At 32.4% G+C, this 21316-nt stretch overlaps 1 protein-coding gene across 1 annotated transcript; it reads right to left on the bottom strand.

Moving 5' to 3' along the window:
• Positions 1-9739: 9739 nt before the first annotated feature.
• On the bottom strand, positions 9740-11515 carry LOC115714355 (large ribosomal subunit protein uL30z-like). The gene is made up of 5 exons (XM_061113205.1): positions 11309-11515; positions 10623-10720; positions 10399-10536; positions 10189-10291; positions 9740-10097 (listed from the first exon to the last, which is right to left on the bottom strand). Exons 1-5 carry the CDS (start codon positions 11492-11494, stop codon positions 9882-9884), a joined length of 741 nt encoding a protein of 246 aa, XP_060969188.1. The 5' UTR covers positions 11495-11515; the 3' UTR covers positions 9740-9881.
• Between the last annotated feature and the right edge of the window lie 9801 nt (positions 11516-21316).

Below are 21316 nucleotides of genomic sequence, written 5' to 3'. Positions count from 1 at the left end.
ATATACTTAAAATAAATTGTACCAAAATTAATTAATAAATAATTAATTTCACAATGTATAATATTTCCTATTTAATATTAGAAATAATAAGTAGTCTAGAAATAACTATCTAGAAAATATCTTATTTGACTAAGTATTTTTTCCACAAAATTTGAAAAAATATCTAATTTAGGTTGTATTAGAAAAAATCTAGAACCTAAATATTTTTCAAATTTAAATTTAATTAAATATCAAAAATTAAGTTGTAACCACTTAATTCAAAAATATTCCATTTTAAGTTAATATTCGAAAAGATATTAACTTAAAAAATATCTAAAGAATCTTAATAACCAATGCCTAAAATTCCTCAACTTAATTTTGAAATTTGAAATTCAAAAGATATTCAGATTTAAGTTGGTTAGTTGTAGATAACTAAATATCAACTTAAATAAGAATATTTAATGAAAAATTTAAATTAAGTTCCAGAAAGAATCTAGATGGTTATAATTCTATATTTAATTAAATACAAGAAAATACATATAGTTTAGCTTAGAATAAAAAAAATTCTTTAAACTATAATTTTCTTAAATTAATTTCAAAATAAATGAAATTAATTATGTTGCTAATCAATTTTAATTAGGTTAAACTAGTGTAATTAACCTAGTACAGTCATTCAAATCAGGCAAATGGGCCTTCACAATTGGAGTGGTTCATGTGAGGGGGTGCTGGGTTCAGTATGTCGTACCACTTCTATGGCTCCCAACTCTCACACAAGGCCCAAAAGAGAGGAATTTAACCTTAATAAGAACAACTGTTATTAATTGAATAAGCCCAATAACTAAATGGGCCTAAATAAATTCTATCAAGAACTATGATAATTTATTTTAGCAACAACAACCTATATGTATCTATAATCAAATTAAACACATAGGCTCACACAGGCACACTTTGGATGGGTCCTATCATGTTGCTAGGTCATCTAGATGAAAGAAGATTGTAAATATACCTGTTACAAATTATTATCTTGACCAAGGGAGCCATCAGATCATTAGATCTGGCAAAAAGTAACCATGGCTATTTGCAATCAAGTAATAATAGGTTTTGAAAACTTACAAACAAGCTAAAACACATACTCCTGCAACAAGGTTAGCTGGATAGTTGGATGTAGGATTTATTTAATTTTAAATTAAATATTTAATTTCGAAAATAATTAATTAAATAATAAAAAAAATTTCGAAAAATTTAAAAAAAATTTGAAAAATTCGAAATTTTTAAAAAATTTAAATTTAAAAAAAAAAACCTACAATTTTTGAAAAATTAGGTTTCAACCAACCTAAATATCATTTCAAAAATTTGCTAACTACTTTTAAATTTTAAATTTTATTTTATAAATAAAAATTAAATAAAAAATTAGAAAAGATAAATAAATATCTTTTTTAAATTTTAAATGTAATTTAAATAAATAAAATAACAAAATTTAAAAAATTAGCAAAATATCTTATATCATTTAAAAATTACATGATTATAAATATCTTATTTTAAATTTAAAATAAGATAAGATATAATCAAATTTTAAAATAAGATAGATTTTTAAGCAAGAAGATAGATACTAATTCTATTCAAATTCAAATTACACTAATATCTTGAATTAAATTTAAAAAATATTAAATTAATTCAAAATGATAATTAGAATTGAATTAGGAATAGTAATAGTATAAATACAAAACTATACAAAAAATTAGAAGTTAATTCCATGAAAAAGCATGAAAAATCGAAAAAAAAAAAACGAAAAAATTGTGAACTGTACGGACAGATTTGCGATCGCAGGAAAAATATCAGCACAGCCCCGATTTTTTTAAATCTTCAAAAAATCATAACTAATTCAAATAAAATCCAAATTAAGTTCTGTAAAAGGCTAACTTGCTTAATTTTTTCCATACTATCCAATAAAAATAATTCCAGAGATAAAATCGCAATTATTTTTCACGAAAATTTACAAACATCAATCAATCATCAAATAACACTCAATACAACATGATATCATCCAAAGAACATACAAACAATCGTTTTAAAGTCCAAATTTCTTGCAAGTAAATCAATTACCATGGCTCTGATACCAGTTGTTGGAAATTATTTTACCAGGATCTTAGATCTACTCACAAGTATGTTTATTAACATCCTAAATAAGAACTTTCTAAAACGATAAATTAAACACATATAAAGTTTAGGAAACCTTACATTGGGTGCAGCGGAATATAATGACTCCTTCCGTTCAGATATCTAGCCCTTGATTCCTTTCTGTAGCAGAGCATTATCAATATCTGAACCTGGATCTCTTTCTCTGAATCTTTGATGCTGAAACTCCTTTGCTGATGATCTTTCTTCACGATCTTCCTCACTATGATTGAGGTATCACTTGATGTGTGTGGGCACTACTCATACACTAAGGATTTCGAAATTATCAAGAGGGAAGAGAAAGAAGAAGTGGTAGCTAAAGATAGGGAGAGAAAAAGCTCAGGTTTTTTTGAATCAGAAGAAGTCTGAAGAAAAAGTGTAATTTTCCTGAAGCCTTCACTATCTATTTATAGCATTCCACTAGGGTTAGATTTGAATTATTTGGCATTAAAATAATGAAAAAATCAACTTAAAATACTCACTAAGGTGGCCGGCCATACACTTAATGGATTGGGCCTTGCTTTTTGCAATTTTGCAATTTTAACACCTTTTGTATCTGATTTTCTCAAAAATGCCAATTTCCTAATTCAACCATTTAAATGCCAATTCTAACTATTTAATAACTATAAATAATTATTAAATAATATTGTCATTTATCATATTTATTAATTGAACCATAGAAAGTATCATAATTAACAAATATGCCCCTATAAACTCTTTCTTTACAATTTCGCCCTTACTTAGTGAAAAATTCACAAATAGACATAGTCTAATTTGAGAATTATAATTGATTAATCAAAACCAATTACATGAGTCTTACAAGCAATATTATCTCAACTAGTGGGGGGACCATGGGTCTATATAACCGAGCTTCCAATAAGTAGATCAAGAATTTAGCACTAAAATTCACTAACTTATTAATTCTTCGTTGAATCCACGCATAGAACTTAGAATTGCACTCTCAGTATATAGAATGCTCTATATGTTCCACCATATAGACACATCATTAGTTATCCATTGTTATAATCCTAATGTGATCAATTATCCTCTATATGAATGATCTACACAGTAAAGGGATTAGATTACCGTAACAACCTACTATGTATTTTATCCTTAAAACACTTGACCCCGTATAAATGATATTTCAGCTTATGTGAAATGAGATCTCCACCATTTATTTTCGTTTGGTCAAGCTCGAAGGTGATCATCCTTTGCTTACTATTCGCCAGATAGAAGCTATAGATTCCATGTTTATGCTAGCGCTCCCACTCAATTGCACTACCATGTTCCCAAAAAGTACGTATCACCCTGACCTAAAAGCAGGCTTAACTAACAATTCAAGGAACACGAATAGCCTTTCAAGATTGAGCCTAATCATAACAGGATTAAGATCATTTGATCTAGGATCAACTAGGTGATATTGACTTGAATAGATATTACGGTAAGTTTAATAAATCTAAGTCAAAGTTCAATATCGGTCCCTTCCGATGCATACTCCATGCATCCAACCTGAGCTTTACTTTAACCAATGCTCTGGAAAGAACATAGCACTTCTCCAAATGCAAGTAAACTCTGTTGTAGATTATCATATCAGTAAAACCCTATGTCTGATAAATCTAGGAAACTTTATTCACATAGTCATGTTTACTTTCCAATGTGTTGACAGCACAATAAACAGGATCAAGTATGTGAAAAGGGTTTCAGATGAATTTATACATTATGTACATATAATCATGAAATAAATCATGTGAACCATGCAACATTAAATGTTATTTCTGATCTATATTAATAAGTAAATCTGATTATATTGAAATGAGTTTTATTTAGGGCATAAAACCCAACAATGAATTATTTGGACAAACCACCATAAGAGTAACACAAACCAGCTTTTCGGGATTTTTAAACGAAAATAGACAATCTTTTACATTTATTCTAGGAGCCAAAACAAATAAAAAAAGTGAAATACTACAAACTTTCTTTCTTTTCATTTCTCTTTTCTTTTTTTTTTTTTTTGTTTCTTTCTTTTTTTTTTTTTTTTGAACAAGAGACAACATATAATGATGGAAATATTGCTCTTGTATTGCCTTTTTTTTTGCACTTAAAGAAAATAATTACACAAAGGCTCCTTAATAAGATTTGTCTATAAAAATTATCCCTTAAAGCAACATCCAATCAAACCCTAGTACCATGTCCAAAATAATTATAACCATTTCTAAGAATCAATAAAAATTCAAAAGTTGTTTTCTCAAATCTCGCCACTCACAAAAACATAAACACTTAAACTTGGTAGCTTTTCTAAGCAAATATGTGCTAACAACCATCTTACCACAAAGTTTGGCATGTGCATTTTATAACTCTAGAAAAATTCTAAGTAACAAAGATAGCAAATATTGACTTGAAAATAATATTTTACAAGAATAAATGAGTAATTTGTGAAAAATTTGACCATGAAAATATTAATATGACAAAATTTAATAAGCATGCTTGAATATGCTCACCACCCCCAACTAAAATCAGACAATGTCCTCATTGTTTAAAGATATATACATGAAATCCATGATGAGAACACTTATGAGAGTGAGCTGATGCAAAATGACATGATATTGATTCTTAGAAAAATAAAACTGAAGGAAGAAATAAACAAACAAAACAAAAGTTAAAACATACCGAAAATAAAAGAAAGCAAGGAAAGATAGAACCTGATTAGTCTTGGCAAACCAGAGACAAGTCTCCTCAGGTGGGCTTACCAACTCAATATTCTTGACTATCCAGTATCAAAAATGAATTTTCTTTTATCCTGTGTCTCAAAAATAGAAGCATTAGTTACATTTTCAGGAAAAAGAAAATGGTCATTGTCTAAGTCATATAGGAAATAGTGTAAATGACTAGGTAAAAATAATTTTCTAATTTCCTCAACGACTTTGTCTATCACATCAGTATGATAACATTTCTTTTCATCCAGAATTAGGGGAAGAATGGTAGAATGAGAAAGAGCTTCATTTCGGATAGTGGTGATATCATCCTCCTTTACGAATAATGTGGGTACCACATCAGTATGGTAACCCTCATATGTACTCAGTAGAGTGGATTCTTCAAAATTTTCACCACTAGAGGTAGAGGTGACACTTACCTCGTCAAAATTGTGAAGGGTGGCACTTGAGATTAGTGCTTTACTCACTGGTTGTGGAGGAAAACCATTAACATCCGAACTTACCAAGTGATCAGAAAATTTGCTCAATTCCTTCTTTATTTGGTTCAGCTCAGCAAGTAAGTCTTTCATCATCTCACAATTTATCGCCATAGATGCTTGTAACTCAACAATAGTGTCACTAAGGGAACTATTGTATGGATGTTGGGAGTTATAAGAATACGAAGGATCTTCCTTTTCACAATTCCACTCATATAATGGATTATAGTCGTACTCAGGCTTCCAACTATAATCATCAGAACTTTTGTGATTAAACCAAAGATCTTCCTCTTCATAACTCCACTCATATAAGGGGTTATAGTTGTACTCAGGCTTCCAACTATAATCATCAAGACTATTCTGATAGAAAGAGTTGTAGGATTGTTCTTCCATGTCATCATAAAGATGTGCAAAAGATGGCGTATGTTCAGAAGGACGTGGTCGATGAGACTCGTACCAAGCCTTCCACTTTTTGAAACTATCACTCTTATAAAAAGAATAGTATTGGAAAGCTTCCTCCCCGTCACTAAATTCTGGTTCGATAAAATTACTAGTACCTTCAGTAGCACTAGAATTTTCATTTAATGAAGCAAGATATAATGGATACAAATATTCAAATCGGCGATGATCTTCTTCATTCATATTTTTTTAATTAGTATAAAGTTCAAAATATGTAATAATTTAAGGGTATATACATGAGATATTCTCAGGCCAATTGGGAAGGTTGCCAAGGTACCGCTTCGTCCCACACTTTGCTAGAACTCCCCGAGGTTGCTAGAAAGTGTAGAGGGTACTCTACCACAAACCTTTAAAGCCAATCTTTCTTAGACAGAATAATCTCAGTTTTTACCTCTTTCATCATTACATAATCATTCTAAACACTATTTTTTTTTCAATATTTTATAAACTAAAATTTATGTAATTTTTTTTTAAAAAAAAAACAACTAAAATATAAAAGTCTATAACTAACCTAAAAAAAATAAAATAAAATAAAAATCATAATAAAGCAAAGAAAAATCAACAAACTTATAGCTAAAATAAAACTATGATAAATCAAAATAAAACAATAAAAATAAATAAATAATGAAGAAAATTGAATTGACTTTTTTTTCTTTTACTAAATAACATAAAATCAAAAATAAAACTATATGTATACACTCTAGCAAAATGAAACAGTTTTTTTTTTTTATGTTTTTTTTACACTAACGAAATGAGGGGAGAAAAGTATAATTTTTTTAAAACCTATATATATATATTTATAACTATACCATTAAAAATAATTAAGAAAAAGTAAAAAAAAAAAAATAAGCTATATATGCACTATATTAACTATTTTTTTTTTCTTTTTTTCTTCTATGAAATAAACAAACTGAGAGAAACGAATAATAAATAGAAAAAAAAAATAAACTACGATACTAACCTCTTGTAGCGCAGAAACCTCTCCAGCAACGGCGCCAAAAATTGATGTCGCCCAATTAGTTACACTGCGATCGCGGTAGTAAACGGGCTATATGTCGTATCCACAGGGAGGTAAATTACCACTAAAGATTAGTATAAATAGAAAATGATAGAAATGTGAATGAAGTAAAAATAATAAGATGATGAGTGAAAGAGTGTGATCAGATAAAGAGTTTGGTAAGGTAGAAATGTTGTTATGCAAATCCTATTCTAATACAGATATTAATTCAAAACACAGTTGTAACTCTACACCATTAATTACAACTGGAAGATATATATATTATGAGCACAAATAAAATAATCTTGAATAAATTAAATCTCACCTCTAACTCAAAAGCATATCATATTATATATCATAAATCGACAAAATACCACTATTGGCAGAATGCAGTAAACGACATAAAATATAATAAATATACCAAAATATTAATAGCCTAACTTACATAAGAAAAGCATGACTGAACTTATATAAAAACTACTATTAACTTAGGAAGAAAAATTAGAAGATGAAGAATAATTTAATAAATGAGATATGGAGATGAAGCACAAAAGAATCAATATCAATAATTAAAGTAAGAAGTACAATAGCTACACTCTAACCTCACCAATATTACTATTTTAATACACTCATTTTTGTCACTAAAATAAGTATAAATAAAATAGTAATAAGAGAGAAAAATAAAATAACAAAGTGTATTTACTCTACTCTAAAATCTGATGCCCTTTGCTCTCTAAAGTTGTCCTATTTATAGAGCCAAAATTATCCCCATAAGTGGTATTTTCGTATTACACTTAGTGGAGTAAATGGCACAAAAAGCTGATGAAAATGTGAGACATGGACCACTTTCTTTTTGCATTAATTTGATTGAGAGGGCTGATGAGAGGTCAGGTGGTACAAAGGTGAGACACGTGGTGGCTTCTGGGCATTTCTCGGCTGCCGAAAGAAATGCATTAGGAGAAATGGATAATGGCCCACGTTCCTATTTTGAATCAATTCTTTGGGCTTGGATAATGTTCTTTGAGACCTTATCAATGTATGAATGAAGGCTATGCCTTTTGTTTTGAATGAGCCCATAACCGTAAGTCCGTGTAGAAGTCCACAAAGTGATTAATCAATGTATATAGAAACTATGTATATTATGCATATGATGTAGACCAATTTACTCAAATATGACAAATAACATAAAAATTAGAATAAATTAAATATTTCCATAAATTTATCATTCAAACTATAAAATATTTAATTTATATTAATTTAATATGCATAATTAATGACTAAAAATATACAAATTTGAGCCTTAATCAACTCTATATGGCAGGTCACATAACAAACTATTTTTGAATCATCAATAATTTTCTCTAACACTACAATCAAAATTCTGGTAAGAACCCAAAATTGAAAAAAGAAACTTCTCACACTCAAAATCAAATTCTTACAAAGTCCATTGTTCAAAACGTGTTTCATCAAAAATTTACTCAACATAGATATGTAAAGAAAAATGCAATCTTTTTTCAGATTAAGTAACTAAATAAGCATTTTTATTTTTCTCCAACTTCATTAATGGGATTTCTCGAGAAAATCATCTGGGTAAAGCAAAAACTACTCAAGAAGAAAAAGAAAAAGACTACATTGATCGACTCCGAGATATTATAAAAGATAGATTACCTCACCACCTTTGACTTAGCTTTATCCCGCATAGAAGGCTGCCTACGAGTGTGAGAGATGATATGAGAGAGGAGGTTAAGAGACCATTTTTTTTTTCAATTTGAAAAGAACGATTGAGAGAGTAAGAGAAGGAGAAGAGCGCCTCTGAGTTTTTGAGCTGGTAGAGAGAATTTAGGGTTAGGGTAAGAAGAAAATGTAAAGTTTCCTTTTATATGTAGGGTGATAAGTGTATATAAAAAAGTAAAATATTTTTTTATTTATGATTGGGCTTCGGTCTGGGTTGGGTTCATCGGCCCAAATAAATTTAAACCCCATTCCGACCCAATAAATGACGGGTTGGCATATTATTCACCGATTGGACTTCGGCCTCATATGGGTTGGGTTTTTCGGCCCATTTTCGGGTTGGGTTGGCCGGCCCACCGGGTTAAATGCACAACCCTAGTTATAAGTTTGTAAAAATATGTCTTTCTTTTTCAAAAGAGTTAAGTTATTTTATAGGAAAATTTAAAAAGAAATTATAAAATATGAGAAAAATAGTCTAAAGTAATTAGTTACCCATCTAGTTACCTTAAGGTTACTTTATTTGGTTTTCTTATATTTTTCAACTTTTTCTTAAATTTTTCTCATAAAATAATTATTTTGAAAAAAAGCTATATTTTTACAGAAATGGTATAAAAACCCATCAAATTTGTAACTTTTAGGACTTCTTTTCTTAAATAAAAGTATAATATACTATAAAACACGAAATTAAGATTGTCATACCATTTCAATTTTGTATTTATTTATAAAGAAAAAATCATAATATTTAATGATTTTATAAATGTACAACACGAGTAGTGTAAAAGCTAGGTATAGTGTGTTATAAATCAGTAAAAAAAGACCCACTAATATTTGGAAGTTAGATTTTAGTGGTGAAAGAAAAAATGTAAGAAAAAATATGAAAAAAAAAATCAACAAAAAGTTTCATATGTACTCAAAAAAAAAACAAAAAATTTCATACAAATAGGAAAAAATGATTTTATTTTTTATTCTCCACATTTAATTTTTTACCTACATTTTCTTTTCCCACCAAAATACAACTTCCAAACTTTGGTAATATTATTTCTCTTTTATTGTCAATATACAGTGAATGAGTCATGATCACACGTATATGTCAGATTGTTCTGCAGAACTACATGGTTATTAGGGTACCATGGAAAAGAAAAAGTAAATGCGTGCACATATGAAACGAACACAACTTGATCAAAACTTCGTGTGAACAACAGAATTATACGTACGAGTAACACCACGATTTTACTACTTTAAATAGTTTCAAGGAAAATTACAATACTAGTGACATTCTTAGCATAAAAAAGAAAATAAAATGGACCATCTAGCCGAAAGGTACAAAAATATTTCCATAATGTTCTCTGCATTCTAATTCATCTTGTCTATTAGCTCATTGATGTGATCCTCACGATTGCCAGATTCTCCTCCGTCCTTGTAGACTTTCTTTATCCCTTTTAAACCCCCTTGTGGCTTGTTGAGCATAAAGGGGTATAGAAAATGAGCAACCTCCTTAAAATGAGGACCAACATTAGCAATTTCATGCACAAGATCTTCTATGCAAAGAATTCCATGTTGCCCAAGTGCCTGCCAAATAAGAAGATATGGTGAAAGTTAGAAATTGTGTTTTAATGTAGATGATCCAACATATATTTATAAATATTAAGCAATTGAATACCTGCTCAATAACATTGTTATCCGTAAGAGGTACCCTCTGCTTGGCTACGTTTCCAAAGCCTTTCTTGTGAATCAGTTCCTTCACATTCTTGAGGTTAGGATACCTTCAAAGGTGCAAAAAGTATCATTGAAACAGTAAACAGAGATTGCAGCATAGTTTAACATCAAAAATAATACAACCAAATAGCAATGAAGAAGTCTAGTCACATACCCATAAGTAACATAGGGTTCCACCCTTTGTAATTTTTCAATTACTGAAGCATTCACTTTCACAAAGACAGCACTGAACACTTTCCTCAACCTCAGGTTGTAAAGGGTCTTCCTAACTGCTGGATGCATGTCATTTGTTCTAGACAAAGACAAATGATATAAACAGAAGACAACAGTCAATAGAAAGCCAGACAAGAAATTCATACAAATATGTTGAAAACCTACCCTTGTATGCGGATGATGAAAAGGAGCTTCGACTTTGGAGTCACCAACTCTGGCCTCTTTTTCTTTAACCTGTGTCTCATCCTGACAAGGTCCACCTCCTAAATAGAAATAACATGTAAGAATATTACTCAATAAGCCAATCAAGCAAGAAAAGTCATTTCATGATCTAGGTCATCAACAATTCTAATGTATTGTAGCTGTTATAGGTCATTCTATTTCCATGATCCATTTTTGGGGAAAAAACCCACCTACAGCTTGGTACACAGCAAAAGACACACCTAAAATATAATTTGCATCCCTCTGGTTATCACTCGTGCAGTAGAAATAGATGGTTCAAAACTGATTAAAAAGAAAAATGATGCTTAAAGTACATAAGTGTAGCTGTTTTTGGATATAAAGAGCTAACTGAATCAGACAGCAACTAACAAAACCTGGATGTGTATTATACCTTAATAAAATTTGATAATTTAAAGACACCAGAGCAAGTTTAACAATGATTCTCATCCCAAATAAAACACAAGTGTTTCGAAATACATAGAAAAAACCAAATTCATAACTTTTAAGCATTTTCCATCTAAATCTCGAACAAACAATATGTTTTTCGGAATACATATCAATCTAAACAACTACGCTTGCAATTAGAACATCTTTATACAAGTAAAAATATATATATTAATGTTGCCTACCCTGTAGTGAAACTCTTTGACGAATTCCTCGGGCTTTTTGATATACTCCTTCTGATCTTTCTTACTAGCGTGTTTCCTGAGCTCCAATTGGGCTTTCCTCCTAAGGGCTACTTCTTCATTGGTTTTCCTCTTCTTCAATATTGTTTCTGGTATGTAGGATAAAGCCTTTGCCTCCTCTTCCGCCATTTTTCTCCCTATACAACAAATATTAACATAATGAAATCGACAACATTACCAACATAACACACTACAGGAAAAGGCCTTTTTACCGGCGCAGTTCGTTAAATGCGCCGGTAAAAGTTGTCGACGTAAAGCAAAAACTGAAATCCCATTTGCATTTATGCTTTATTTTTGCCGGCGCAATAATGCGCCGGTATAACTTTGTTTTGCCGGCGCAACAATGAATATGCGCCGGTAAAAGTGATGAAATGAAGCGCCAACAGGCGCGAAAAGTTTGCCGCCTATCATTTCATTTATTGTGGCGCTTATATACTTTTACCGGCGCATATATGCGCCGGTAAAAGTCCCAAAAAAAAAAGAGGGAAACTTCCCGCGTGGATTTCCTTGGTAGGTGGGGAAACTTTTACCGGCGCAATTCTGCGCCGGTAAAAGATGTAAATGAAACGCGCGTTTGACTTAGGTCAAATTTTTAGAAGAACTTTTACCGGCGCACGAAGCCCCCCCTTCTTCCCCATTTTCATTTTTCATTTCTGAAAAAAAATTTCTCTCAAATCCTCTCTCAATCCCTCTCCGATTCCTCTCAAACCCTCTCTCAATCACTCTCTTTCTCTATCAATCTCTCTCAATCCCTCTAAATCACTCTCAATAACCCTTTTTTTTCTTCAAAAAAACCACCACCGCCACTTCGTCGGCCACCACCGCCACCACCACCGGCAGGCACCGTTCCCATCGTCGACAGCCGAGCTACGACAGCCACCACCGCAGACCACCAAGCCCCACCTCCTCCAATTTATTTAAGGTATTTTTAATTTTTTTAATGTGGGTATAAATGTATGTGTATGTATAAATATATGTATGTATGTATATGTATGTGTATATATGTTGGATTATGTATATATATGTGTATGTATGTGTATGTGTATGTGTATGTGTATGTGGATGTGTATATATATGTGTGTATATGTATGTATGTGTGTATGTATGTATGTATTTATGTGTATGTGTATGTGTATGTGGATGTGTATATATATTTGTGTATATGTATGTATGTGTGTATGTGTGTATGTATTTATGTGTATGTGTATGTGGGTGTGGGTGTGTATATATATGTATGCATGTATTTGTATGTGTATATTGGTGTATGTATATATATGTATGTATGTTTGTAGGCATATATGTGTGTATGTATGTATATATATATGTATATATGTATGTAAATATATATGTATATGTGTGTATGTGTGTGTATAAGTGTATGTGAGTGTGTGTGAGTGTATGTGTATGTGTGTGTATATGTGTAAGTTAAAGTAGGGTAATGGATATGTGATTAAATTTTGAAATTTTTATAGGTATTAATTGAATGTTTGGTTTTACTTTTTTATGGAATTAGGTTCGTGTTCGACCGCTCCGGATTACCGCTAGCTGCAACCAGTTGTCATTTTTACACTCGATTCAGGTATGTTGTTTTGCTTTCGCTTAGTACATAGTAGGGTTTGTTACTAGTTAATATGTCTATGCATGTTAGAGAAGTAGGTTCTGTGATAAAATTGACTGCTGTTGGATGGGTGAATTATTTTTTTGTTTATATATTGTCTGGAAATATTTGTTTGTGTTATTTTTAGGTATTAAAAATTTTGGGTTTACACTTTTTAAGCCGTTATGCTGCCGAAATTTTAGTAGAGAAAATGTAAAATTAATTGAATGTTTAAATGAAATAAAATTGAAATTGAAATTTAAAACATGTAATTAAAAAGTTAGTAAAATAGTACTCCTTTTTTTTTAAAAAAAAAACATTTTCAATTTAAATAATAAATAATTAGGAAAATATTTAATTATGAAATGTAATATATAAATTTAAATATAAATGATTAAAAAATGATTAATAAATTATTAATAATTAATAAATGATTAAAAAAAATTAAAGAATGTAAGATATAATTTAAAATGTAATAAAGTGGTATTAATTTTTTTTTAAAAAGTTAGTACTTTTAATTTAAATAATAAATGATTAAAAAATAATAAAAATGAAAAAAATGTAATGTATAATTTAAAATATAATAAAGTGATATTATAAATTTGAAAAAGTTAGTAATTTTAATTTAAATAATAAATTATTAAAAAAATAATAAAAGTAAAAAATGTAACATATAATTTAAAATGTAATAAAGTGGTATTAATTTTTTTTTAAAAAGTTAGTATTTTTAATTTAAATAATAAATGATTAAAAAATAATAAAAATGAAAAAAAATGTAATGTATAATTTAAAATATAATAAAGTGATATTATAAATTTGAAAAAGTTAGTAATTTTAATTTAAATAATAAATTATTAAAAAAAATAATAAAAGTAAAAAATGTAACATATAATTTAAAATGTAATAAAGTGGTATTATAAATTTGAAAAAGTTAGTAATTTTAATTTAAATAATAAATTATTAAAAAAAATAATAAAAGTAAAAAATGTAACATATAATTTAAAATGTAATAAAGTGGTATTAATTTTTTTAAGGAAGTTAGTAATTTTAATTTAAATAATAAATAATTAAAAAATAATAAAAATGAAAAAAATGTACGATATAATTTAAAATATAATAAAGTGATATTATAAATTTAAAAAATTTGTAATTTTAATTTAAATAATAAAAGTGAAAATGTAATAAAGTGATATTATAATAAGTATAAATGAGCATAAGATATTGTAAAGTATATGATAAGATATTGTAAAATAGCATAAAATTAAATTTGTATTATCTTTCCTTGATCTCTTTGGTTATACACCAAAGATAGGATTTAACAATTGTATTTGTATTATCACATAGTGATAATTTTTTTTTTTAATTTTACACATGCACGAAATACCTTAGACCCGTTTGGAGAGGCTGAGTCAGTAAGGACTCTTAAATACGCTTCTCCAAATTATCCAGGACTGTTTGTCCGCATGGATAGTTTGGGCTTGTTTTATACTTATAGTATGATCTATTGCTTATTTGATTATCTCATTAGTAGATATTTTGGTACAATGTCTTCTTACACGTTCTTGTAAGTCGGCAAACTTAATTATTACAAGTTTGCTAACTTATAAGAACTGTAGGGAGGTGCTGCCGAAATTTTTACAAAAATGAAATAATCTTAAGAGCGTAGATTGTACTATATGTATATTACAAACCTGAATGGGATAGGTTCTTTACCCTTTTAGTAATGGAGTGAAAAGGTGGATTAGGACACTTGCACATTTTGTTGTTTGTTTTTAAATTGTTTATGTTAATTACTTCATAGTGGAAGATGCCTGCCAACCGAAGTTGGATGAAGGCGCATCGGCGCTCTGCAGAGTTTCGAAGTGGCGTTGACGAGTTCGTTGCGGTAGCAACGAACCACGTGAACGCTGACGGATTAGCTCGATGCCCATGCATGCGGTGTTTGAATGTGAATTTCCACACACCTGCAACTATAAGGGTTCATTTATTTCTCAGCGGGATCCAACCTTCGTACAACCCTTGGTATTTCCACGGGGAGACTTTCTCTCAGCCCGCAGTTGAACTTCCTGAAAATGACGAAGAGGAAATGGCAGATGTGTTGGCGGACATGTTAAGAGGGGACCCTGGGTTTGACGAATCTGCTAACACTACTGATTCTTTCAATGAACCCCCTATCAACGACAACAACAAGTTTGATGACTTGTTTAAGGAGATGGAGGCTGAGTTATATCCAGGTTGCAAAAAATCAGCCCTCAATGCACTGGTAAAGCTGATGCACTGCAAGGTTTTGAATAGGTGGAGCAACCACTCTTTCGATATGTTGCTGTCCATCTTGATTGATCTATTTCCAGAGGGGACAAAATTACCGAAGTCGCATTATGAGTCGAAGATGCGATTGCGCAATCTAGGTTTGGGTTACGACTCAATAGATGTGTGCAAGTATAATTGTGCTATTTTCTAGAAGGAGAATGAGAAGAAGGAGTTTTGCCCTGTATGTGGCGAATCACGATGGGTGAAAAGAAAGGGTAAAGGGAAAAAAGTTCCGCACAAAGTTATGCGTTACTTCCCACTCACACCTAGACTAAAACGATTATATTGCTCAAGACACACTGCGGAGGATATGCGGTGGCATTACTCGCAGAGACCAAAAGAAGACGGTGTGCTTAGGCATCCTGCGGATGCTGAAGAATGGAAGCAGTTTGACCGCCTTCATCCGTCTTTTGCTGTTGAACCTAGAAATGTCAGACTGGGATTGGCGACTGACGGTTTTAATCCATTTGGCAACATGAGCAACTCTTACAGCCTGTGGCCAGTTATTTGTGTCCCATATAATTTGCCACCGTGGAAGTGTATGAGTTCTGAATCGTTGTTGTTGACCTTATTAATTTCAGGTTCATCATCTCCTGGGAAAGACATAGATGTATTCATGAGACCGTTAATTGATGAACTGAAACAATTGTGGGAGACGGGTGTTGAAACCCGAGATGCCTACAACGGAACTGTGTTTTCAATGCGTGCGGCAGTGTTGTGGACAATAAATGACTTTCCTGATTATGCTCTAATGTCTGGTTGGAGCACAAAAGGGTATATGGCGTGTCCCACTTGCAATGAACATACTCCTTCCATTGGCCTAAATAGTAAGATTGGATATGTTGGCCATAGACGCTTTCTCGAAATGAGTGATCCGAGAAGGAGAAGCAAAAAGTACAATGGTAAGCCTGAGAAGAGAGCACCACCTCCTGTATTGACGGGGGATGATATTTTATCTCAATTAGACCGAATTCCATTGACTTTGCCTGGAAAACACAAACAGTTCGGGGGTGTGAAGCGGAAGCGTTCTAGTGAAGAGCTCAATTGGTCTAAAAAAAGTATTTTTTTTTGAGCTTGAGTACTGGAAGTCAAAGTCCTTACGACATAATCTTGATGTAATGCACATTGAGAAAAATGTGTGTGACAGCTTAGTAGGTACTCTTCTAAGTATCGACGGGAAGTCAAAGGATACCGACAAGGCGAGAATGGATTTGCAAGACTTGCAAATACGACGAGAGTTGTGGTTGTATGAAGACCGGAATGGGAAGTGGAAGAAGCCTCCAGCTAGTTACACACTTAGTGTTCAAGAACAGATTGAATTTGTAGATTTCATGAAATCTGTACGATTTCCGGACGGTTTTGCAGCAAACTTAGACAAAAATGTAAATTTGGATACGGGCAAGATTTCCGGGCTCAAATCACATGATTGTCATGTGTTGTTACAACGTTTACTACCGGCAGGTATCCGTAAGTTCTTGAAAAAAGAAATCCGGGACACAATCATTGAGCTGTGTGTGTATTTCAAACAATTATGCTCAAGAACATTTCATGTTTCGGATTTAGAAAAAATGCAAACAAATATTCTAACTATTTTGTGCAAGTTAGAAACAATTTTTCCACCGGCTTTCTTCGACATAATGGTTCACGTAGTTATGCATCTCCCTCAAGAAGCTATACTAGGTGGACCAGTCCAGTACAGGTGGATGTATCCCATTGAGCGGTCAATGTCTGTGTACAAGCAATATGTCAGGAATCGTGCCCGTCCGGAAGGCTCTATTGCTGAATCTTTTGTGGTGAATGAGGCATTAACCTTTTACTCAATGTACTTTCGAGAAGTGGAAACTCGATTCAACCGTCCTGACCGGAACAATGACATTGTCCAAAACATGCCAACTCGACAATTTTCTGTATTCGAGCATGTTGGCCGACCCCTCGGTATGAGGACAGTCGACACCTTACCCATGCAAAGCAAGCGTAAGGCGGAGTGGTACATTTTGAACAATTGCACGGAGGTTGAACCGTATATCAAGTAAGTTTAAATTCCATAAACACAAAATAGCGGATGTCGACTTCATCTAAAAAATTATTAACTTACTAAGTGCATTATATTATATAGTGAGCACAAGGAGTTGCTTCAAGCAAGGGGTGTAGGCAATATTGAGACAGTGCAAGAGACTGAGTTCCCTGAATGGTTCAAAACTCAAGTAAGCCTTGTTGCCTGTCAATACTCTTAATCTTGTTCTCAATAACTGTTCAACTTTTCTTAATTTAATATTTTTCCTGATATGTAGATTAATGAACTACGGTTGAGCAACCAGGGTGCAGTGTCAGATGAGTTGTATGCTATCGCTAACCCGGCGAATACAACAATTTATTTTTATCCAGGGTGCATAGTGAACGACATCAAATTTTTGGTCAAGAAAAGGGATGATAACCGCAAAACACAAAATAGCGGTGTCATGGTCCCCGGTGAAGATGGACAAAATTTTTACGGCACACTTGAAAAAATTATGGAGTTCACTTATTTGAAAGATTGTAGTGTTCTCTTATTTTTTTGTAAGTGGTTTGACACTAACGGGAGTAGAATGGATAGTGACGGTGTTATTACTAGCATCTGCGTCAACCGACAGTGGTACCAAAATGAACCGTTCATACTTGCATCTCAAGCAAAATTGATCTACTACATTCCTGATTAAAAGAACGGTAAAGACTGGCTGATTGTAAATGAGTACATACCGCGCAATGTTTGGGACTTCCCGTACACGGATGGGGAGACACCCTTTGTACAGGAAAACAATTCAGTTGAAACCGAGTTCGTTGTTCAACTTCCACAGTTGGATGATGTTGACTATGTTCGCCATGATGTCGACCCAACTGAAGTTGCAAACATCCATCGTGTGAATTCACAGCCTCAACAATTAGATGATTTCATTGTCGATGATGACAACGATGGTTTAAATACCGAAGAAGACAACTCCTTAGAATTAGAGAGTGACAGTGATGATAATGCTGTATATGTCACTGATGATGAGGATGATGAATTGTAATTGAAATAGTGTTTTAAATAAAATAAAAATTACAACCCTTCTTCTTTAATATGTTTGCAATATGTTAGTTTATTTTAAATAAACAATATGTGTTGTATATGTAGTATGTCTACACCAGGTGGCAGCAATTCGAAAAAGAAAGGGGTCAGAGGTAAATACAAGGGCAAGAATGTTGAGGAGGAGCTCTCCAAAACACAATCTTCCAAGTTACCGCTTGAGGTGCACGCAGAGACTGGCACCCCCATAGGCAAAAACGGAAAAAAATTCAACAATATGGCCAAATGGATGACTCGGATGTCTATCCCCATTAATAAATTCAAATGGGAAGATGTCAGTAGAGCTGACATCAACGCACTCTGGGATAGACTTGAGGTATGCCTTAATAATTTTTTTAATTTATAAATTACTATACTCTTATTAAATTGTAATTAATGTATTAATGTGTAACTTTTTGCAGACCAAGTTTGTCCTCCCACGAGATAACCCTACATTCGTAGACTACGGTGAGTACGAGATGTCAAAGGGTTTACGTGACTGGAGGGCAGACTGCAAGAAGTGGATACAAAACATTGAGGAGCTTGGACAGGAGAGGGCCGACATGTCACCTCCTGAGGGAGTAACTCAAGAGGTGTGGAGTGACTGCATCGCTTATTGGAGCACAGACAAACAAAAGGTACATTTTTTAAAAATTTTAATTTTGGTAATGTTAAATTTATATAGTCAATAATAAATAATTAATTGTTAGAAAAATTATTAATTTCAGGCGAGAGCAGCGAAAAATAAAGAAAGTCGGGGTAAGATGAAATTTCTAGGAGGCTGGGGCTCCAAGCCTATTGTTTCACATGTTGTCGAGGCGGTAAGTTTATATTTAACTATCATTCATTTAAATTTTTCTAGTAAAATAACAATACTAATATATTTTCTCTTGAAAATAGGCTAACCCCGACACAAGAGAACTGCCAACTGCGGTGGAAACCTTTCAAAAGTTTCACCATAAAGGCAACGATTGGCGCAACGAGTTCGCGCAACAAGCTTACGTAAGTTTACGTTTTAATTCAATTTTTATTTATTTCTTTCAATTTATTTTGTGTTAAAATTAACCATTTAACTTTTTTGTTTAATTGTTTTAGGAGCAAATGGTTGAAATAGCGGCAACTCAACCAGCGCCCACTGAAGATGAGCCCGCAGAGCCTGCTGTCGATCCTACACAGTACCCCCGAGACTTACCTGTTATGACACAAGTACTCGGGGAACGATCTCGGCATCTTAGAGGCTTTGGCCATCTCCCCAGACTGAAGGGAGTTGGGGCCAAAAGAGCACCTGCCACGCATTCTTCAGCCCAACCGACTGTTACAATGAAACAGTACGAGGCTTTACAGAAAAAAGTGGAGGAAGCGGAGCAGACAACTCAACATACGAGGCAGCAGTATGAGACACAACAACTCTACCTCAGACGATTCCAAGATCAGTTTGAGTATCTTTCTCGAGCTGTGCCGGGTTTCAACTTGCCTCCCATGGATCTTCCACCATTGCCCACTCCTGGTGCTGGATCGTCGGCTGCTGCTGGTGCTGGATCGTCATCGCAGCCTCCCGAGACTCAGAGAAATAACGATGACGACATTACCCGCCTATAGAACTGTACTTTTTTTATTATCCGGTTCGAACATTTAACATTTTGTTTATATACTGATTTTAGTAGTAATTAATGTCAGTTTATCTTTTAATGTAAATTATGTTGGTTTATTTTGTTAATATAATATTATAATTATTTAAAAAATTTTAATTAATTATATTTAATTAATTAATATTATAATTAATTAAATATAATTAATTAAATTTTTTTTTAAAAAAAATTTAATACTTTTGCCGGCGCAATATTGCGCCGGTAAAAACTGGAAAAAACTATTGGCGCCAACAGTCAGATTGGCGCCAATAGTTTTGCCGGCGCACTATTGCGCCGGCAAAAGCTTATCATAGCAGGTTCATGGCGGATAAGGCCATTTTTTAACACCGGCGCTTATTTTTCACCGGCGTTATTTCTCGCCGGTAAAAGGAAGCTTTACCGGCGCAGTTACTATACGCGCCGGTAAAAAGTCCTTTACCGACCAAGCTTCCCAAATAAGCTGTGCCGGCGCACAACTGCGCCGACAAAGCTTTGCCGGCGCAGTTAGGTTACTTTTGCCGGCGCAACAATGCACCGGCAAAAGATGATTTTCTTGTAGTGACATCAAGGCATATAATATATTCGTGAAAGGCAGTAGCCATAATCGCAAACAATGAGAGAATAGCGTCGGTAGAACTATACCGCGAATAAAGAGAAAGTAGCAGAGACTTACTGCGGAGCTCGGTGGAGAGTTAGCACAAGAAGAGAGAGAGAAAGAGAGAAGGGAAAGAGTCGAGGGTGAGGGCTTTTAGGGTTTAGATTTTTTTGGTTTGGTATACTGTTTTGCCCCTGATATAATATTTTTAGTGCCTCCAACAATTTACACCGCATTATTGAAAGAATAAAAAGAAATTTTTCTCAAAAAAAAATGAATTGAGGAAATTATGTCAAATATTGGTAAAAAGAAAAACTTTGACAAATATAAGCATTTTAATTTTTGGACAATTTTATTTATTTATTGAAACGTTTTGATGGGATTATTTTGCCATATTTTTGTAATCATTTCTTGTAATACCAAATTTTATTTGTTGACATTTTCTTATAAAAGAGATTTCATGTTTAGAGAGTAATTTTTTTTTTTTTGGTGTCTTATGTGTTTGTTATTTTTTAGTTTTTTTTTCCCTAAAAGATCAACTTCATTACAATTTAACATTTCGAATACAAAATAGTACTAAGTTCAACAGGAGCATTATGCTCGAAAATACTATGACCAGAGTAATATTGAGAATTTTTGGCAACAAAATATGCTACTCGATTTGGTGATCGTCTAACAAAATATAAACCAACATTATTCAAGGAAGAAAGTAAAATTCGACAATCATGAATAATTAAAC

The sequence above is a fragment of the Cannabis sativa genome, chromosome 4, assembly GCF_029168945.1.
Source record: "Cannabis sativa cultivar Pink pepper isolate KNU-18-1 chromosome 4, ASM2916894v1, whole genome shotgun sequence".
Classification (NCBI taxonomy): domain Eukaryota; kingdom Viridiplantae; phylum Streptophyta; class Magnoliopsida; order Rosales; family Cannabaceae; genus Cannabis; species Cannabis sativa.
Note: the sequence above shows the minus strand (reverse complement) of the source record. Positions and strands in the feature narration are given on the sequence as shown.